General features: G+C 38.6%; 1 protein-coding gene across 1 annotated transcript in view; it reads right to left on the minus strand.

Moving 5' to 3' along the window:
• TMEM117 (transmembrane protein 117) overlaps positions 1–21,412 on the minus strand; it is a 224,719-nt gene that overhangs the window by 168,636 nt on the left and 34,671 nt on the right. Inside the window, exon 3 of the mRNA XM_034062987.1 lies at positions 20,855–20,987. Within this exon, the coding sequence (XP_033918878.1) occupies positions 20,855–20,987 (133 nt within the window). The remainder of the gene's footprint in view (positions 1–20,854; positions 20,988–21,412) is intronic.

Here is a 21,412-nt window from a genome sequence, read left to right on the forward strand (position 1 = left end):
TTCTTTCAGTACCTCTTCTGACTACAATACTTACTGTGTGACTGTGGGTAATGCTAAGAGTCATATTTTGCACCTGCCTCCCTATATATATAGTGTCAAGGTATCTCATTGTTTCACTCAGGTTGTCAGCACAAACTGTGGGAAGCTGTTCTGGAGCAATGTATTTGATTATCAATGGAAATGGCCCTAGATACTGCCAATGTTAACCTTCAGTATAAGCTCTAAGAGGTAAATTCTGTGTATTTCCAATGGCAGCACTGTACTCAAAAATGTCTAAAGGAATAAATAGTAACAGGAACAATCAAGGTCTCTAGGGTCAATTGCCTCTATAAAGGGAGCAATATAGAAAAGAAACAACAAAACATTACCTTTAGCAGCAACTGGTCTTTCTATTAAAAAATTCAGTGTAAAACTGTATTTATCAGTGCTTTTTTTCAAATACACAAAGGTAGTGAGAGAAAAAGCAAAGCATATTTTAAATGGTCTAATACACTGCTTATACCAGGAGCAATGTTAGCTAGTTGAGGGGTGGATGTAAATGGCAGAATTCACTAGAGAAGGGATGCAGACAAAAAGATTTAGTGAAATGTGCAGCTAATTTGCATCAATTAAAGAAGCACTATGCAGAACAGAAATCATTTTACCTTTATACACAACATTGGTAAGACTGATATAAAATATCCTGTGTACAGCCTCATACGCATTCTTAAAGCATATTGAAAAACTGTGCCAAAAAAAGGACTAGAGAAAAGACATACAGTGAGTTCTAAAACTTACCTGTTTAATTGATTAAAATAGAACTGAGAGGTGACCTGGTTATAGACTACACATATCTTCATGGCATAAAAAAAAGAACTGGTGTCACAAAGACTCTCCAGTCTATTATGGAAAGGCATGAAACCATTGTAAGTCAGAGCTGGAAACTTTCACACCAGAAAAGCAGCACAGCCATCCTCAGAACAGCTTACCAAAGGAAGCAGCAGATTCACTGTATATATTTAGCTGTTTGGATTGAGAAGATTTTAGAGCTGCAGATTCTCCTCATTGACACAGCAATGTGTACATCCTAGTATGTATTATTAACAGAGGGCAGGATATTTGAGCCCTGTCAAACTCATTAATACCCAAACGAGGTGACATTTAATGGCCTCCAATATACAGGCAGTGAGACTGGATAAAGGGTAGATAACATCTTCAGAGAAAAAGCTCAGAGGGTTGAGAAGTAAACTCATCCCTAAAAGTAGATTAAGGAAGGGGTTTCACCTTAATCACAGGCTGCAATACAGTGAGAACTGTGACTGGGCACTTTTACCCCCCTAAATGCCAGGTACACACAAGGCAGGAAACTGGATATACACCATACTCTTCTAGCATTTCATTAGTAAAAATACAGCCTGACACTTAATCAATCACTGCCTGTCCCCATTTACCTGAGAAAGACTTTAATCAGTATAAATCAAACCTGGATCCATCTTGCCTTTGTTGCCATCTATTTGACTATGATTCATGAAAAAGGAAAGAACAGGTGCAAGAGAAGATATTTCCCTATGTTTGGTCTTACAATATCCAGATGTACAGTACATTGTCAACAATGACAAAGAGTTACTACAGGGACTAAAATTGCTCTCTGACCTTAAAGGGTTATCAAATGATCAGAATAAAAGCATTTTTCAGCTTTCATTACATCTACATGAAATTACCGTTTAAGTAGTCACAGAACATCGGTGCAGAGCAATACTCCTGTTTGACATTAATTTACGCAATAAAGGAAAACAAGTTCTCTGTGGACTTCTGGGATTACACAAAATTACACTTATAGAATAGGTGCTTTGCAGAATTAACTGCTGGAAGGACTTCTATTTAAAACATATGCTCTACTGAATCCTTGAATTAGTCTGGTTTTTGATTTTTAGACCACAAGACCGAAGGGACTAAAACAAGTGTCCTCTTGGAGAGAGAAAGGGAAAAGAGAGAAGAACAATCCATTGGATGTTCGATTGTCTTAAACATAACTCAGAATTAAGAAAGCATTTATGCAGAGATCTTACTTTTACGTTGAGACTCTGAGTCTCCGTGAGAGGAATCAATCATCTTGTGTAGTTTTCCTGTAATCTAAGGATTCAAGCAGGTCAATTTGATTCTTTTCAAACCTACCCGAATAAACTTTAATTTCTTTTTGGTGATTTATTGTAACAGTTTTCTCCTTGAAAGTAAAGAACAAATGAACTGATAAAATCAGCTGCCTTTAATTAAAAGTACTGAGGCTTAAGCAGGTAACAAATCTTACAAATCATGAATTTAATACACTTAATGTTTAAGTCAGCACTGTAGGCTCCAATTCACATTTTTAAAAGCATACATTGTGCAATATGCACAGAAGTAGAATAGCTATTGGTAGGATGACAAAAATTCAATATCTGTATTTACTGTTTGCAAGCCTACTGCAAATTCAGGTGTTCTTCTACAGGATGTACTTAGTGCTGCTGTAAAGATGCAGACACATAATTTTCAATGTCACTGGAAAATAACAAGGCCAAAAATCAGGAATGGGTTCAATCATAAGCAACCCAAAAAGGAAAAAGTCCCATTCCCTAAGGACAGAAGTCATTTCATCTTTGCCTTGAGCGGGCACTCAATCCACCAATAAAACCAAGGCTGATAACTGACTCAGCTGTTACCCATACTGTCACCTCCCTGCATAAAACCTAGACAGAAGAGTTGAGTCATGGTGCAGCTGCAACACGCAGCATGAAACTAATCCCAGCTGAACTGCACAATTGTGAACAGCTACCAGCACATACCAAATGAGGTAGGATTAATAAATGATTCCATCAAATAGATGGTGTAATTAAATAACAGCAGTTAATTGGCATGTGATTTATGTAGATAAAAGCATTCAGACATATCAAATGTAAACTTTGCATTAACAAACCACACACATAACCATGTTGCATCCTGATGAAATATTAACCCGAGAATTCTTGTATCATGAAACATAATGTAATACTTCATTTGATTTTCACCGTTTTTACATAGGAAACAAAGGGTAGCACTTTGAATCACTTAAACTACAGCACAGCCCTAAGTATCTCTATGTACTTATCTGTATATATTTAAAGACGGATTTTGTAAAGCCTATTTTCTCCATTAGCTATGCATGTACCACATATCCAGCAATTATCAATTCACCATAGATTGTCCTACTCGTTTAAATGAGGCCACAGGAGGGCTAAGGCATTCCTTGAGATAATCTATACAACAAAATCTGACTTTAAATCCAATGTTGAGTGTTCAGAAGCTGCCTTTCCCAATAGGTCAAAGTCTGAAACCTTTCTTTGGTAAAATTTCCATGAGATAGACTTCACGGATGAAGTAATGCTAGTTATATGTGAAGGAGCTGATCAGGTTTTTGTTTACTCACTTTCCCAGACATTCAGAGTAAAGGCCAAACAAACTCATGAAATAATATTTTATGCACTGCACTGAATCCCTGATTAGGAAAGCAACTTTTCACATATATGGGAATACGCCATCTGTCACGTACCTACGTACACTGAGATCCTAGTACCACATATGGATAACAACTTCCCTTATTTATTAATTAGACCAATGTGAGTAATGGATAGAAGATTTCAACACCTGAAAATGTGCAGATGGCACTGTAAATATGGATATAGTTTACAATCCATACAATCTTTTGTAGGAATTCAGTAATTCCCTGTTCTGTATATTTTGGCTCTTCATTCAAAGGTTCATGAAAGATGGAAAGCCCATATCTTTCAAGTTCTTTTTTACAGTACTTTTGATGCATTCTAGAAATGACAAAGGACACAAAAGGTAACTTTAAAGCTATTATTAATGCCAAATTATAACATATGTCTGGTGAGTAAATAAGGTCCCGTTAAAAGGCAGGTTACAAATGTTTAGCCACAGTGCCCTCTAGCTGCCTTAATTTTGATTTCATCATTTCAATATAGTTTTCTATGCACAGAAGCAAAAAAATCCCTGGATGAACCGCCAGCTTTATACCAGTAGAAAATAAATCTGCATCCCTGCTAGAGAGAATACAGACAGCGCTACCTGTGCCACATCTACCTGGTACCCTTTATCATGATGGCCCATCCACCACACCCCAAAAGAGCCTTACTTCAACATTTGTATCAGAACTCAAAAAACCTCAACAGAAAGAATGGGTTTCTACCTTTCACTATTTTTTCCTTTGTGTGCAATCTACACTGTTTTGAATCAGGAAACACCAGCAGCCAACCTGGACTGACCTGAAAGGGCTGTTAGCTAAAATGTGAAGTCCAGGTTCTCTTCTCAGGTGACACCAGTCAGTCACAAACAGATAACAACTTGTTTGTCATGTATCTTCCTAATCCAACTGGTTTAGGGAAGTGCTGGGTCACTTTTCAAAGTCTGTGTCTCTCAGGAACACTGTCTGATGGACACTTGTTTTTCTCTTCCTCCTCCCTTCTCCTGAGACCTAGATTCTGCAGGCTTAAGATATCTTACACCACAGCCTCAAAAACCTACTAAAACCTGATGCATTTGGTGTGTTGGTTAAATACTCCTCTGTAACTGTATTCTCTGTAAGATGTATTTAGGTTCTTTGTTAACCTTTAATGGACAAGATGACTTACATACAAAGGTTCCTAAAAAACATGAGACAGTTGAAGATCTTTACAAAATAAAGATCTGTTTAAACTATTCTGCAGTGGAACATCTTCAGCAGTGTGCCCTTACGCCTTCTATAAGCCTGAAGTCTGACCAGTGCTTTGGAAAAGGCTAAGTCCCTTTCCTGTCTCTTTTCAAAGCATGAACTGTTCCTTCAAATTAATTCAGTGTCTTCACAAAAAATCCCCCAGGTTAGAAAACTCAAATCTCTACCCCAAAATAGGGCTCTGTTTAAAATCCTCTATCTCTTGGCATAAGTCAATAAAGAGACATTCACAGCTGATACTAAACTGTTCTTCACCAGTCCCACAGATACATATGTTCAATTAAATGTCAACATTACATTAACAAAAAAGATGCTCACTTTATGATGATAGAGTAATGACAATAATGGTTAAAATTGAGAATTGAACTGAGAAATCAAAATGTTAGCAAATTCAATGTAAACATAAATTAGTATTAAATATAAAATAGTATCCAATAATGTAACAATATAAAATACAATAAATAATACAAATAAAAATGTGGAACTATACTGATGTTAATCTAGCAAAGGAGGGCGACAGGCAATAACCTTTGATCTAGACAGGAAGCTTGTTACTACTAAAGTTAACAGTAAAATCTTCAGTAACCCTGACAACTAGAGAGTTTTGTCTGCAAGTGTCACAGGGCAACAAGAAGTACTGTGAATATCAGTCACCTGCTCAAAGTGTGAGCATGACTATTTATAGTCTCTTTATCTCGGGAAATTTCCTTTGGAAAGTGGCACATATGTGGAATAAAGCATCCTGCGACCCACCCTAATCCATGTTTTATAAAGATACGCAGGACAGCTGCCAGCATTACTTATTTCCTCAACCTCCTTTAGATAAAAAGCGGTGGGAATTCCTGCTCGTGGGATTTCCTGCTGGCTGTGGAGAACAAGGAGCTCTATCGAGGCACCATTTGTTTTTTCCTGGTCCTATGGTATTCTGAGACTTTGCAGCTCCTGCACAAGAAGGATGACATATTTGCAACAGTATCCAAGCCCTTCAATAAAAAACATCAACATATTTTGATTTATTATTTGATTCTATAATACATATATATTTGATTTTTACTTCCAGGACTTTTCCTTTTACTTGATTGATAGGGTCATTTTAAGAGACAATTCTTGATACCTTCACTTCAGTAGAAACACTCCTGATTTATCAGGGTACTAGAGACACCCATGAAATTCTCAGAACAAGTATCAGACCTCTAGAATAGAATCTAGCTAGAGGGTAGTAACTGTAATATAGGCTGGTTCAAATGCCATGGAGTCTGATTTAAAATGAACAACCACCCTGGTGATCTCAAACCTGGCACTGGGACTTAGGGATCTCCAACTAGATCCTTGGATGTTTTGTAAGAAAGCCATTTTAATTATCAACACTATAACTCTGAAACAAAGACTAAAAGGTAGATGCCATTGTGTGATGCCAAGTGCTACATGTCACTACATGCAACCAGAAGCTAAGAGGAGTATTTTCAGACCTGAAAACTTCCCATCTTTTGTGACACATGTTTCTGAAGTCTATAATGTAAGGTTTCTTTTCTTCTGACCCTGAGCCAGTCTTGCAAGCCACAGTACTCAGCCCAAGAAGCACAGGACATGAAGGTCACTAATAGCTGGTGACACAGAACCAAAAATACAGATTTCTGCCATTGCTGCCATGTGGCTCAGGAACAGATCTGCTCTACATGGAGGCATCAGAGATTTTGCTCTGTACTGGCCTTCACTCCTCTAAGACAAGAACAAAAGCCCTGTGTGAGTTCTCCCACTGTGCTTTATAGAGAGCAGGGTGTCATCCTCAGATAGCTAAGTGCTAAAGTAATATTCCCTTTCTTAGCCTCACAAGCATTTTAAGGCCAGAAAAAGGTTCTTTTGATACTATTATCATTTCTTCCTCACTGGAGAACTAATTGCAGGTGTCAAATCTGCTGTTGCCTAGTATCACTTTATGTTCCCAGTTACCATTATGTGTTAGATAGCCTTGAGGTATTACAATGGGTCACCTGAAAGAAGCAGAGCCTATTGTATACCTTTACTTTTCAGAGCATGTGTCACTGAAAGCTATTTTATCACAACTCCTTTTACAGGTTGCTTCCATTTAGATAGGTTCTAACCGTGTCATTTTCAATGTTTCATTATAACTTTTACAACCAGCAGTGCTCTCCACCACAGTCATGCTGATTCTTTTATAGTAAAAATGTCTCTAAAAATAAATCCCCGACCTCCACTTTCCTACGTGACCATTGGTAAGTGGTGGAATATTTCTAACCTATATGCACAGCACTCGAGAATTTTCTGTAAGAAATCTTTGTATGGAAAACTTTTGCGTTGGAAAATAGCTGTATCCTAAGTTATATTAATCTTGAATGCATGTATTAGCACCGCTTCAGCATGCAATTTTGGAATGTTGTGCTCAAGTTTTTCCCAGCTCATTCATTCCTCAGCTGGTGAATTGCATCCAAAGTTTTACATTAAAAAAAAAGAAAGAAAGAGAGAGATATGTTTAAAAAATAATATTTCAATAATGGACCCCGAGTAATGCCTTTAGGCAAAAGTATGTATCTTCAGACCAAAAATGGGCCTTTTCATCTTTTCCGAAATAGCCACGCATCACTAAACTTACTCTGTCTCTACATATACACGCAGGTATTGATACACAAACAAACACAATCAAGACACTCTAAAATACACTGTCTAGTCATCCTTTCACAGGATACCTCTACAGAATGGATAAGGTAAACATTTCAGTGGATATAATTGCATTTTGTCTGAATGATATTGAAAACTTTATGTTAATTATAACACTTTACCACTAACTTTAACTGAATAACCACGACGGAGTTGTGCGTACCTTCATTACAAACATTTCTTTTCACTAATTCATCATTTCTTTTCTGCCATCTGGTACAGGTTGTTATTTGTACATTATTCAAATTGACCTTCCGATTCTGGATGGATTTTGGACTGATTGTTCACTTTTTACAGCAAGTATTCTGTGGTTTATTCAAAATAATAACTGCGTCTATTTGCTGCAAGTACTGTGTTGGGTACTTCCAAGTGTGAAGTTACTTTGGGTGCTGAAAATACACAATACATAGTTTTGGCACAAATAAAAATTAAAACCAAGAAAAGATAGTAAGTCCTGTCTCAAAACTTTGCACAGTGTTGTTGGCCAGCAAATAAAAACACTCACTTCAAAACCTGCAAATGAGTGCAGTGGGAAAAAGGTTTAAAATACATTACTGTGAAGAAAAGGCTGATGAAATTCTAAGACACTCTCTGTTATTTACCAGGAATAGAAGGTAAATTGGGTGTTGCAGCTCCTGCCAAGCAAGAATGCTGGATTATTCAGTGGTATTCTGACTAAGGAACTCAAGATTTGGCACAAAGATTCATAGGGAGAAGAAACAGCAACTGTATCTGAGAAATCAACAACAACAGAAAAGAATTAAATAAAGCAAGAAAGCTTTTGATCTCCTCAGTATATTTTTTAGACTAAATTTGCTTTATCAATTCCTGAAAAATTCTCCTCCCTTCCCAAATTTACTGTCTTTTTTCCTGTTGAGGAATAGAGATGAAGGTTTCTTAATATTATGAGTATTGTTAGAGAAGACTAAGGATTTTCTTAGAGAAGACTAAGGATTCGAGTCCAAGTCGATAGTAAAAATACTTCCATTTTTATTTTACATTAATTCAGGTAGCTACCAATTAAAATAATGCAAGTACAGGAACGAGATACAGTATTGCTTTGCCATCCTAATTTGTGCCCTTTACTGTCTGGTAAACTGAGTATTTCCAAATTTTCCATGACATCCAAGGAGATCAAAAGGTGTGTATCAAACAAATAGATTTTTAATCATTTTTCTTTTACTGGAATATACCTGTTTTTTCTAAAAATTCAAAAACTGTCCAGAGCCAAAATTTCAAAATTCTAGTTTGGGTGAAAAAAACAATAAAATTTTAATCAAAAATACAAAATTCCTGGATTAGAAAAAAAAGTCACTTTTTAAATTGAATGAAAAATTCAAGTTCACAGGTACAAGCACATCTCTTAATCTGATGCTTTATAGAGGTATGAATGTATTCATGAACAAAAGTCTCCTATGAGCCAGATACCCTGTTATAAAAAAACTGCAGTAACCTTGAGGGTTAATCATTAAAGTACAGTTTACTCACATCACGCTTACACATTCTCTTTGATCAGGCAATTGCTAAATGCAATTGCTAAAAAAATGCAGGTAAATATGCTTTAAATTGACAACTCATTTTTGCTACATTTGTAGTTTTAGGGTGTTTGATGGTTATAACACTGGATAAAGCAATGGGAAGATCTGTATTATCAGTCACTAAGCTCAGAGAATTCCATAAAAATGGCTGTGCAGTGATTTTTCAAGATGACAACAAAATATGTTTTACAAATGCACGCACTTTTGGAGGTGACTGCAATCATAAATGCTTGAATAAGCCCAAGTCAGTTTCTCTGAAAGTAAGCCTGATCTTCCATTTTCTTCCATTTTCTCCATTCTATTAAATGGTGAAGAACAGAGACAATTTAGATTGCTCTCTCTAACAAGAGCAGTTTAACCACCAGCATTAGGACCATAATTTGGCCTCAAGTGCTCCATTTCATTCGCACAAGTAGTCACTTTCAAACATAAGGCATTAAAGGCACCCAGAGCCATCAGAAGGGCACTGCAAGAGACTATTAGCCCAGGTGTTACCCTGTGGGAGCTGAACCACAACATGGGCCAAATTTGTCTTCAGTCACAGCTGCTGCTATTGCTGCTGCCAGAGAAAATTTCTTCCTGCACCTTCCAATTTCTTTCTCTTCTCTGCCATGGCTTTCATGTTCAGCAGTCTCAATCACAACTGCACCCTGCACTCCAGCAGCATAACAAGGCGCTGCCTACCCATCTGCTGCTACCACCTACCTCGTTACTGGCACAGACATTAGGGGCAGGTGGGCTTTCTGCTCCCCACTTCTGTTAGGATGATATAAAGAGAATAGAGCAGCAGTACCTAGAGCAAGCAAATGTCTCATGAGGGTGGCAGCTGGGCTACACGTTTTCCCATTCCAGGTACTTGATATCTTCAGGGTTTTCAGCCAAAATGAAGAAGGATGAAAAGTGCCAGGAATATAAGCAGAATATAAGCCCCGATTCTAGCTTCATCCCTGGCAAAGGAAAAAACCTTCGTAGTTCAGATTGCAGCTTTACGGATTTCCCAGCTCATGGTGAGAAGAGATGACCTGAGGACCCAATTTCCTATACAAAAAGGCCCTACACTGTTCAGATCCTCCTGACAGGCCTGTATCCTAAAAGGTCTTTGGAGGTGTCTTTTGTCCTCCTGCATCTTAATCAGCCATAGATGTATGGTCTCACATTACAAGCTTCAAATGCAGGGTAACCCACTATTTTTAGCCTGGGTTATTTTTCCTTTGAAACTTGATAACCTGGGTTAGAGAAAAGCATATGTGTGCTATAGGCAAAGAAAGCAGAATATGTAGGCAGTAGCAATCGCAATTTTCTGGTTCCTGAACTGGCAAAAGGGCTCACAGAGCAGAGTATTTTCACATAATCCTAAATGGACAATGCCACAGTCACAAAGTCTGATTAAGAGAAAACCCTCTCAGTGTCTACATGTCAGTTCAATCCAGAGTGTGAAATAAAAAAGTAATGTTGTAACCATTATCTGTGCCTTCAAAAGAGAAAACGAGATGTCAGTAAATGCCCACGAGATGGGCAGAGGAAAAATGTGCCTTGTTATTGTATTTGTGATGTGAACAGAAACCCTTAAAAAATGGCCAACTTTGCTATACCATCAAAAAATTAACAAGTTCCTTTGTGAACTCTTCCATTTACAGTTTCATGTGAGCACATACATATTAATTGACATTTTGAACATTTTAAATTGTGGATTTTTTTCACTTTCAACAAGCATAATATTTCAAAATGCAAATACAAAATTTGTAACAGCACCATAAATTGACTTTGCACGAGGTTTAACTACATTATGCCATGATCAATTTATCTAGTCAGTTATCCCTAGCACAGGAAAAGATACTTTTTTGAAATTAGGATAGGGGAAATGGTCTATATAGCCCTAAGACATTTCCAAAATCACATCATTGTCACTATAGCAACACCACAGGACAGCTGTGTCACAGCCACAGGGCCACTTGCTCCTCTGTCCAGCCCAGGGCTGGAGCTTGACCCCCTTTGGTGCTGCACATGCCTTTGTCTCTCACATGCTTTTCCTATCATGCCTACAGCATCCTTTGTATTTGCTGTTCTTAGCTAACAGGTCTGCCTGCGTTCAGCACTTACAGTTCTTCCCTCTGGCATCTCTGATCAGTGGCAAGCTTCTTAAAACCAGTCATTGATTTTATCAACAGAAAAAAGCTGTTAGAGAAAGGGATTTTACAACACTGTTATAACTATAGTTCTTACCTTAACATTTATAATTACCTGAGAAGCAGCTTGGGAGTAAGTCCTTGTCATGTGTGCTGCCTGAATTAGTCTCAGGTACTTGTAAATGTTTAGGCAAGAACTAACAGTTATAGCACTCTGCCTATGTCTTGACAAAGAACTCCTTCCAGTACTTTGTGTCACTTTAATCTCTATGGTTTGGCCTTTGCTCCTAAGCCACCTAAAAGAGTTTACAGGAAAACGGTTTGGCTTGGATATTTATTATTTTTTCCCCTTGCAGTTTGGTTTTCTCCACAAACTCCCATTAATTTAAGTCATTTGATCAAAGTGGTTAACATCACTCTCAAACTGAGCAACCCACTTTATGGATACTTCATGACAACAGAGCTCCAAGTACATCACAGGTTTTTTGGCAGCCTTTGATCCTGCTGACTACAAGGTGCTCCTTGGATGGCTTTATGGAAAAGGGAGCTTTTTGGTATCCTGTCTACATTTGTCCACTCTAAAACCTATGACCATTCTATGCTGGCTGTCCTGTGATGTGCAAGACTTACTTTATCCTCTGTCTGCATAGACAGTGTGGTTTAGGGAATGAATTTCTTAGTCTTTAAAAAGTTTGGGATTTCAGAAGCATCATCTTTTAATTGCATCCAAACTAAGCAATTTCTTTACCATTTTTTGGCTTAGCAGAGGGAAAAGCTTGCTGAGGTCTACTCTACAAAAAATAGAAGCAATATGGCAGATTTGGCACATGGAACCAAGAGGTACTGAGAGTATGCTTAACTATAAAGGTTCAAACACCTTGAATTAGCTTGTACATTTTAAAATAAGCTTCATTTTTCAAATACTAATGCTGGCTCAAGAGACTTTTCTATCACAGTGACTTGGAAAACATTATTTCTTTTGCTGGTGTGATCTCATTAAACACGTGTGCCTTAGGATGCTAGCTGGGATGACAAACTGCATTAAAAAGTATCACGTGAAAAGCACTTACTACAACCTTCTGCATTCTTGGAGCAATATTTTTACATCCATAATTCTTGTAACTGTATTAAGCTTTCTGTTTCAGCATTTGTCTACATAGTGTAAGCCTGTCACAGTTTATCCTGTTTAAAATCTACATGTATTCTAAGGGAGTCCCTGTTTTCCACCTACTGTTTAGTAAATACTCACTGTAGTCCCAAAGGATTAGTCTCTGAGAACTTCATAGAGAACTTATGGATTTGAACCTTTCCTTCCAGCAGTTCACAAAAGCTTGAACTTTCTGAAGCTCACAGTGTAACACAGTTATCTATGCCAGATGAGCAGGGACAAATATTAAATCCTTTATTCTAGCTAAGAGCTTGAAACAAACAAACACAAAACCCCAGCAGTTTAGGATTTGTCTTATGGCATGATTACGGTATAAATACATAACTGAAACAGATGTATACAAAGGATATGTCAACATAAAGCTCATGAAACATATGGCTGGGTAGACACGGCTATGACAGTAGTCTGGATGGCTAATACAAATCCACTGTGGACCTTGCACTTCTGTAGGTCAATAACAGTGGTTAGGAAAACACATGCTTGTTTCATCCCTAAAGCTTGCTCTAAAAATTATGCTAATAATAACTAATCCTTGACTCGTTAAAAAGCAATCAAACAAACTAAAACACAGAATCCTGAATAAGATGTGGTTTAAAGCCGTAAGTAAATACACACTTCCAGGGACACAATAATCTGTATGTAGCTGCAACTGGGTAAAAAGGAAAAGGAACAGTAACTAATTTGGGTAGAGGTAAAGTATTTAATAAAAAGCTATTACTGCAGCTTTAAAAAATGTATATAACTGTTTCCTTGTTTCATCTTGTTAAATGAAATGCAAAACCTCTTTATATGCATTTGTCAACTGCAGGTTGAAATTGCAACCCAATTCACTACATCACTTAGCAGAACCCTCTTTAAAATGAACCTTAACTAGAATTGATTAAAGGAATATTTTATATTCCTAAGGAATTTCTGCTATTAAACTATTGTAATTTCAGACTTCTGTGAAAGAAATGATCAATAACAAAAGTCCACCAAAAGGATGCACTGTCTTCTAGTGCTTTATAAGAATAACTTAAACTCTTTGACACCACAGATAATAAATTCATGCCAAACTGTCTCCTGACATACTCAGCACACAACCAACTTGTATTATTGCTATAGTAATGTGACAGCATCAAAACAGAAGATGGTTTATGCCTATAATTTTAATGACACTTTACAAGGTTAAATAATGATGCACCCGAACACCTTTTGGTCCACTGAAAATCACTTCATCTAAGACAAGACAGCTGACATTTCTGAGACGAGCAGTCACAACTCAGTTTTTTGGGTGTCGTGTAAAATATAACACTGTGTTGTCATTTCAAACATCAGAGCATTATTAAATGACACAGGCTCCCAAAGGAGTGAATGGATTTCCTCTAGGCAATATATTTTCCACTTAAAAGCAATAAAACAAGAAAAATATTCCATACATGCAGGTACTGACTAAGATTATTTTAGTACGGTAAGCATACAAAAGTCACATATAAAGGATAAAAATATGTGACACACCATGAGCAGTTCAAGACCCAGAATTCCTTTAAATAAAGACACGATAAATCAAGGATTTGCAGCGGAACAGAAAAATCCAGAGAAAAAGTTTGATAGAAAGGATCCCAGGATCTAGCATTTCCACTGCTAACATGCACCCTCTGCTGCCACCCTGTGGGCCTTGCCGCAATACACTAGGAATGAACACCCGTAATAGCTCTGCCATCCCTCTGCCATCCTCTTCTTTCTCATTTGATTAAAAGACAAAAAAGGGTTTTCTCCTTTCATTTATGCTTCAAATACAACCTTAAATAAATAAGTTTTGTTCTTCAGCTGTTTGGTCCTACACAGTTCAAAATCACTGCTGGATTTCAAGACTCTAAATGACTTCACAAATAAACACACAAGTTCCTCCCTGTCAATAAAAAGGTATTAAGTGGTACTTTGATAAAATATACCTGCACTTCACCCTCCTTAATGAGATACCATAAAGTTAATCAGTGGTCTAAGAGATCATCAAGTCAGGAGCCAGATAAGACCTCAAGCAGTGGTCAGAGTTTTTATGACAGTACTTATTTAGAGTACATAAGGCCTGAACTGTATATAGGTATATGTATATATGTATAGGTATATGTATATAGGTATACGTATGTAGGTAATTTTTATGTTTAAAGTAGATGGTGCTGTGGTAGAAGGTGGCTCCAGTTGTGCTGAGCAGATGACACAGGCATTGAAAATTTAATACATGGCTTTGATACGAAAAGTCTTAAGAAGTGTCACAGCCCCAGGCCCTGGATACAACATGGGCACTTTTTCAACTGTGAAAACTTCCATCCACACATGCACAGCACTTTTGTACTGAGCACATTTGTACAAACCTTTAATATACAGGTAAAAGGCTCTCTTTCTATGAAAACATGCTGAAACACTGAGGAGTGGCTGTGGGCATGTGCAGGAGGATGACATTGGACAAATCTACAGGTTTGGCCACTCTATCACACGAGAGATAATAAAAGGCTGAGGAGGGTACTATTCTCCTTCCACTGCTTTTGGCTTTTTAACTGAGAACTGCATTTACTTTGAAAGCCAAGATCATTCTTAAGTCATCATTTTCAAAAGCCTAACAGCTCTCACCAGAACATTACAAACTTTAATGAAATCAAGATATATATTTTTCAACTCAAACCCCAAAATAGCAATCGGAAGTGGCCAAATATAGGAGCCAAAGTGCATGCCAAGTATCTCATGCTCCACTGGAGTGCTCTGAGACAAACCTTCTGAGTAACCTCTGCAAGAGGGCAGAAAAGTGTGCTCACTGGCACTGTGCAAAAGCTGCTGAACCCAGGACAACAGTGGACTTACTTATCTAAAAACCCAATACCTAAAAATACCAATATTTATCTAAAAACAGCAATTCAAACGCAAGGTTTGAATATCATTGCCAGATTAGATTTTGAAAAATTAAAGCCATGAGACCAAAGACAAGGGGCAGAAATCAGATCTTTAGCAAAAAAGCACAGAGTATCTATTACAGGTAATTAGAGGTCTTCAGATGAGAGAGCTGGCACCTAACGGGATCTGCAAGCTGTGAGTTGGGAATCATTGGCAATGTCCTCAGAATTCAATAGGCCAACAAGGCTCCAATTTCCCACAAGCAGCAGACAGAGTAGGACTCTGATGAGGTTTGTCTTTTTTTTCTTTTTAAACCATGCAATTCCATAAAACATTAACATAAAATTGTTATTTTCACGTTGTCCCTGTTACCTTTCATTATGTCAACCCCAGTTATTAAAATGTTTTAAGAAAGTCTTCAAGCCAGGTGTCAAAGCTGACCCTTTGCAGAATTTCCCTCTGCAAAATATTTGCTTGTTCAGCCCTCTGAGGGCTTTACCTTGTCAAGCTGGGCTCTGAGCTACTTTTGCATATACTAGGTTTGCGTTTGCTACAGATGTTCAACAGCACTCCTGCTTAATATATTTTACTGATTTACCAGAAAGCTTGGCTTGGCCAACACTGTTGGCTGGATGTTATTAACAGCATCCAGCACAAGGTATTATAATCACTTAAAGGATGTAATTAGTTTTCAAAAAATACTGAAAGTATTTCATGGAATCATAGAATAGTTAGGGTTGAGAAGGACCTTAAGATCATCTAGTTCCAACCCACCTGCCATGGGTAAGGGCACCTCACACTAAACCATATCACCCAAGGCTTTGTCCCACCTGGCCTTGAACACTGACAGGGATGGAGCATTCACTACCTCCCTGGGCAACCCATTCCAGTGCCTCACCACCCTTACAGTAAAGAATTTCTTCCTTAGGTCCAATCTAAACCTCCCTGTTTAAGTTTGAACCCGTTACCCCTTGTCCTACCACTACAGTCCCTAATGAATAGTCCCTCCCCAGCATCCCTATAGGCCCCCTTCAGATACTGGAAGGCTGCTATGAGGTCTCCATGCAGCCTTCTCTTCTCCAGGCTGAACAGCCCCAACTTTCTCAGCCTGTCTTCATACAAGAGGTGCTCCAGTCCCCTGATCATCCTCGTGGCCTCCTCTGGACTTGTTCTAACACTTCCATGTCCTTTTTATGTTGAGGACACCAGAACTGCGCACAATACTCCAGGTGAGGTCTCACGAGAGCAGAGTAGAGGGGCAGGATCACCTCCTTCGCCCTGCTGGTCACGCTCCTTTTGATGCAGGCCAACATACGGTTGGCTTTCTGGGCTGTGAGTGCACACTGCTGGATCGTGTTCATTTTGTCATCGACCAACACCCCCAAGTCCTTCTCTCTAGGGCTGCTCTGAATCTCTTCTGTGCCCAACCTGTAGCTGTGCCTGAGATTGCTCTGACCCAGGTGTAGGACCTTGCACTTGGGATAGTATTTGGAGAATAATCTACTGCTCGGGACTGTATGAACAAGATCACACTGCTCAGGACTAGGTAGGGGAACCCCAGGCATGATCATTGTACTCAATGTTCCCAGAAGGTTGTGCAGTAACCTCCCTGAACAGACACATGCACAGATGGCCACTTGGCCATCTTGCAAAGGGCTGGACCCCAGAGTGCATTTGTAGCCTTAACTGTGTGACTGTGTGCAGCCACTGATCATCATCACATCTCCTCAGCACATCTCTCAGACTCACTGGGTGACCACTGGCAAAGCTCCCACCTCTTCAGAGCACCAGTTGAAGAAAATATGACAATGAAGTGACAGGACTCGATAGCCATTTCTGAGGGAGACCACCAGGGCAGAAAACGAGTACCACAAAAGGGCTTCCATCTTCTTATTCTCTATAACCACAGAAAAAAAACTTCTATTCACTGTATGCAGGCCTGCGTTGATAGAAATAGTGCTGAGTTTGAAGTAAGACCTCCAAACAAGCACCCACAGCTGCTGTGGAATAAAGAATGGAGAGATATTTTTTTAGCCACATGGGAGTGAAGAATAGTTGGAGCAGGCAAAGTGACAGGGACAGATTTGACACAAAGGACTACTTTAGATAGCAGCTAGCCACTTTGCAAGGCTGCCGGCACTTGTTGTGCAGAGAAACATTGCACACAAGCGTGATGGACCACTGTGCACAAGTGTGATAGATCGCAATGTGATAGAAACTGTACTTGTGCTTGTATGCTCAAATACAGAACAAGACTCAGCATGAACAGGAGATCCTCGGGCTGATGTACTTCACACCATGTTGTAACTGTCCCTCTCAGTGTATGGTATCACTGTCTAACAGCCACGTACCCACTGTGCAGATGTAATTGGCAGTGCTCTTCTGCTACTACAAAAACTTAAAATCTGAATTACAGAGCAAATTTAATAGTTCCATTCCCACTGCACAGTTCAGCCTCTGGCACCACACAGATAATACATTTTCTACAATTGGTTTAACTGTTCCTCAAGTATTAGAACTATTCCAAAATCTCCTCTCCTTATTTGAGCATAAAACACTATTTAAGTTTACTCTGACCCTTGCAAGAACAACTTTTTCTGCATTATTCTCACAGCTGCCTTGACCAGGCTGGTTTTCTAACAGCCTCTGCTCTGTTCTGACTGACCTGGGCTGCTATGCTCTCCAGTGTCCTCTAAACCTAAGCCTGAATAATGACTGAAACTGTTCTAGTTCTGAATCGTTTTCACATTTGGCCTCTCTACTCTACATCTCTTTTTGTTGAGAAAGACAAAACAGACCAAACACCTCAATCCTGAAGCTTGTGCCTCAACCCCACCAGGCCTTCAGACAGTTACACAAACTCATCCTGTGCCCAGCTCAGCTCAGCTTCTATTTATTGTTTCCAGGAATGGAAGCAGTAAGAAAGAACAGTTGCAGATCCCCCTCTGACAGCTTTTCAGACATGTTTCCTCACCAGATGTTCAGCTCTACCTACAAGAGCAATAGCCTGATGTACAGTGGGGTCAGTGCCATAAACCATGAAGTCCCCCAAAAGAAATGTCACTGAAAAGAGAAGAGGGACTTGAAATTTAAAAATATACATTCCAATCTGTCACACTATTTTCAGTTCAGATAGACAGTCACACTTTTCTCAGCAAAGAGCTGTATAACATCTTCAAACACTACAACTTATTCAGCTTTTGCTCTTCCCAGCAAGGAACACAATCACATTTTTTAGGTTTGCCACACTAAGACACGTCAAGTGTCTTTAAAAATGCTTTAAAAAAACCCAGCAAAACAACCGTAAAATATATCTTTTTAGAGATGGTAACATGACAGAGCTTTAAAGCTCTCCTGGCACAGCTCTCTCAAGCCCTAAACAGGATATTGCTTCTGCTGTCATCATCCATGCTGGCATGCACATGTAAGATGTGTGATTTTCCCATTTGTGAGCCACAAAGGGATTTTTATTGATGAGGCCAAATACCTGTCATAAAGAAAATTCTCAAAATCACTTTCCTGCCAGCACACAGGGCAAGCTGAAACACAGGGCAAGGAGCAAGCACATGCAAATGTTTTTCCCTCAGTCTTGTAAAGAGTAACTGTAAGGCTTTCATAGCCCTTCTATTATAAAGATGTGTATTCTAGATGCTTGTGTTTCATAGGGGTCCATAGGCACAAATGTCAGTAAAGACTGTAACCTCCACAGGGGCAGACTCTGACCTTTATCCTGGAAGCCAGTCTCTCTGGTGTCAGTCATTTCAGTAAGGCACTGTGGCAAAAGGCATAGTCAGAGGTGTTCTTCTGCACCCAAGCACAAACCATGAAGCAAACGCTTTCATAAGGATTACATTTACTCAGGAAAAAATAATCCAGTCCCTGAAACGCTTTATTATGGCAACATGAAGTAGTTGGTTTTGATAACATTTGTTGTAGAAACTCCCTTTTCAAAAGTACTACACACTGTTCTACCTCAACTCAGAGAAATGATCCGAGGGATCTGTTTGACTGATGGTTTACACTGTGAAGTTTGAGACTGAAACTGTTTGTTTCATATCTGCTTGCTGTCTTTTTGCTGGAATGGACACCCAAAATGACTGTAAGAAGCCTTCAGTCCACTGAAAAAGGCAGGGTGATTCCTTGAGCAAAGCACAGTCAGCATCCCAAAACAATCGCAACAAATCTAGGGCTAGGGCATAAGCTCCAGGAAAGGAGAGACTTCACCCTGCAGAAAGCAAGAGGGCAGGCTGACTGACATCAGCTATATCAGTACTAGGCTGACTCTGGTTGCCACGCAATCTCTTCAGTGCAGCTAATGGAAGCTTGTACCAAATATGGGAAACGGGAATGTTGACAAAAACAAATGAACTCTGATTTCTAGACATGATTTAAGCTTTCAAAATCATTAATGCTTTGTCTAACAGCTAGTTATAGTTTATAGAGCATTAGAAATACCAAATATAAATCTTGACATAATACCAATAATAGTATAACTGTGTAAACAGGGAAGACAGAAACCCACATTGCTCCTACCCTCCTCATTTCAGGGTGGATTATTTTGCCTTTTATTGGGCTCGTATTCATATTTGCCACATCATTACTGTGATCATTTCCTAAAACACTGTTATTCTGCTGCTTTATCTGCCTTGGTTGAATCAATACATGTAGTCTTCATGTCACAGTTTCATGATTAGCCCAACTGCTCTGCGTTTATGTTCATCCAGTGAAACCCAGTCTGCTTCCTACTCATCTTTTGGTCTGTGTCACATTGTTAACAAGACTTTATACACTGAATATTTTTGATGGCACACTTAAGATCTGCAACACACCACATTAGGGCCCGTTAAATAACTCTTCTCCAGACTCTGTCAGTATGATTCTGTTAAGACAAGTCATTTAATAATGTGCACTGTTTGTCAACTCATATATACATTGTGTTCCTTATTCCTTGCTAGAAACTATTCAAGTGCTATCCTGCCTTTCATAAACAACATGACTGTGTATTTTTGTCCATTTTGCATGCATTATGTGGCTAATAATGTAAGTTTTCTCAGGAAAATCAACACTTGAAAGTGGTGTTAATTTTGAGATAATAAAAAGAATCAAGTATTCTTCAGCCAGACAATTAATACAAAAAACTCCATTAAAAAAATAAATGCAAACATAATCAAATGATAGTTGCTCATCCCTCAGCCAACCATAGCTTTGCCCTGTTAGAGCAACATAGGGGGAAAAAATAGATTTTAAAGCATATTTTTAACAAACTGGATCAGCAAATATTATTATACATAACCAAAACAGTACTATACTATACATTTGTGTTTTGAGCATGAGCTTCGTCAGGCTTGGATGCTTCAATTTCTTTTAACTTTGATGATGAATTTCCTGAGTATGCACAATAGTAATGCTTATACTTTTAAACTACTTAGCCCTAACTTGAAATCAGATTTGTTGAGGTATAATTTTAAATAATAATAAAAAAGGATGCAATTTTCATTAGTACCCTGATGTAATTGTTGCTACCATGACTAGGACCCTACTTTCTATAACTGGTACTTTAATCCTCTTGGTTAATTAGCCAAGTAAATTACTATTCTACCCAAAGTCAGAAAACAGAAGAATAAAAAAAGATAGTGAATGCCAGTGAGTTTACATTTTAGTAAACTCTTGTTCACTGTAAAGCAGCATAATACGAAAAGTTTCCAACAGAATATATTCTACAGCAAAAGAGACAAAAAGCAACTCTGCGACCTACCTCATGTTCCCCGCCATAATAAGAAACAGGTTATAAATGTGAGAAAAAATGAAGAGGAAGAGGATGGTACTGAAGAACATCGTCATCCAAGAGCCATGGTCCTCTCGAAACATTTTCAGACGGAGCAACTGACCTGCGGTGTATTATGAGAAAGCAGTTTTTAGTCAGCCAGCAACTACATGTTTACACAATAACACCAAAATAGAGTGTTAAGCTATTTCTTCTTAAATACAACCAGTCCACTGTATGTGTGTAGGACAGATTTAGTATCATGCAGCCAAAATACTCTTCTGTAGTTTAGTGTCAACAGATATTGTTCCTACAAAATCACAAGGTTGCTTGCACAAACTGATGAAAAACTGGTTTGGCTTTTTACAGTCAATCAGCCTTACTGAGGGGAAGGTCTGAAGGAGTCCACATCATGTCTGTGGTACCTGGTCAAACTGTGGCTGTGGTTTTACATACTGGCTAAGGAACTTCCAATTATTCCATTTCAGTCATTAATATCTCTACTCACTGTGCTCTCAAGGTGGCACAGCAAGCTGAGCAGCCATGCAC

Source organism: Melopsittacus undulatus, chromosome 5 (genome assembly GCF_012275295.1).
Source record: "Melopsittacus undulatus isolate bMelUnd1 chromosome 5, bMelUnd1.mat.Z, whole genome shotgun sequence".
Classification (NCBI taxonomy): domain Eukaryota; kingdom Metazoa; phylum Chordata; class Aves; order Psittaciformes; family Psittaculidae; genus Melopsittacus; species Melopsittacus undulatus.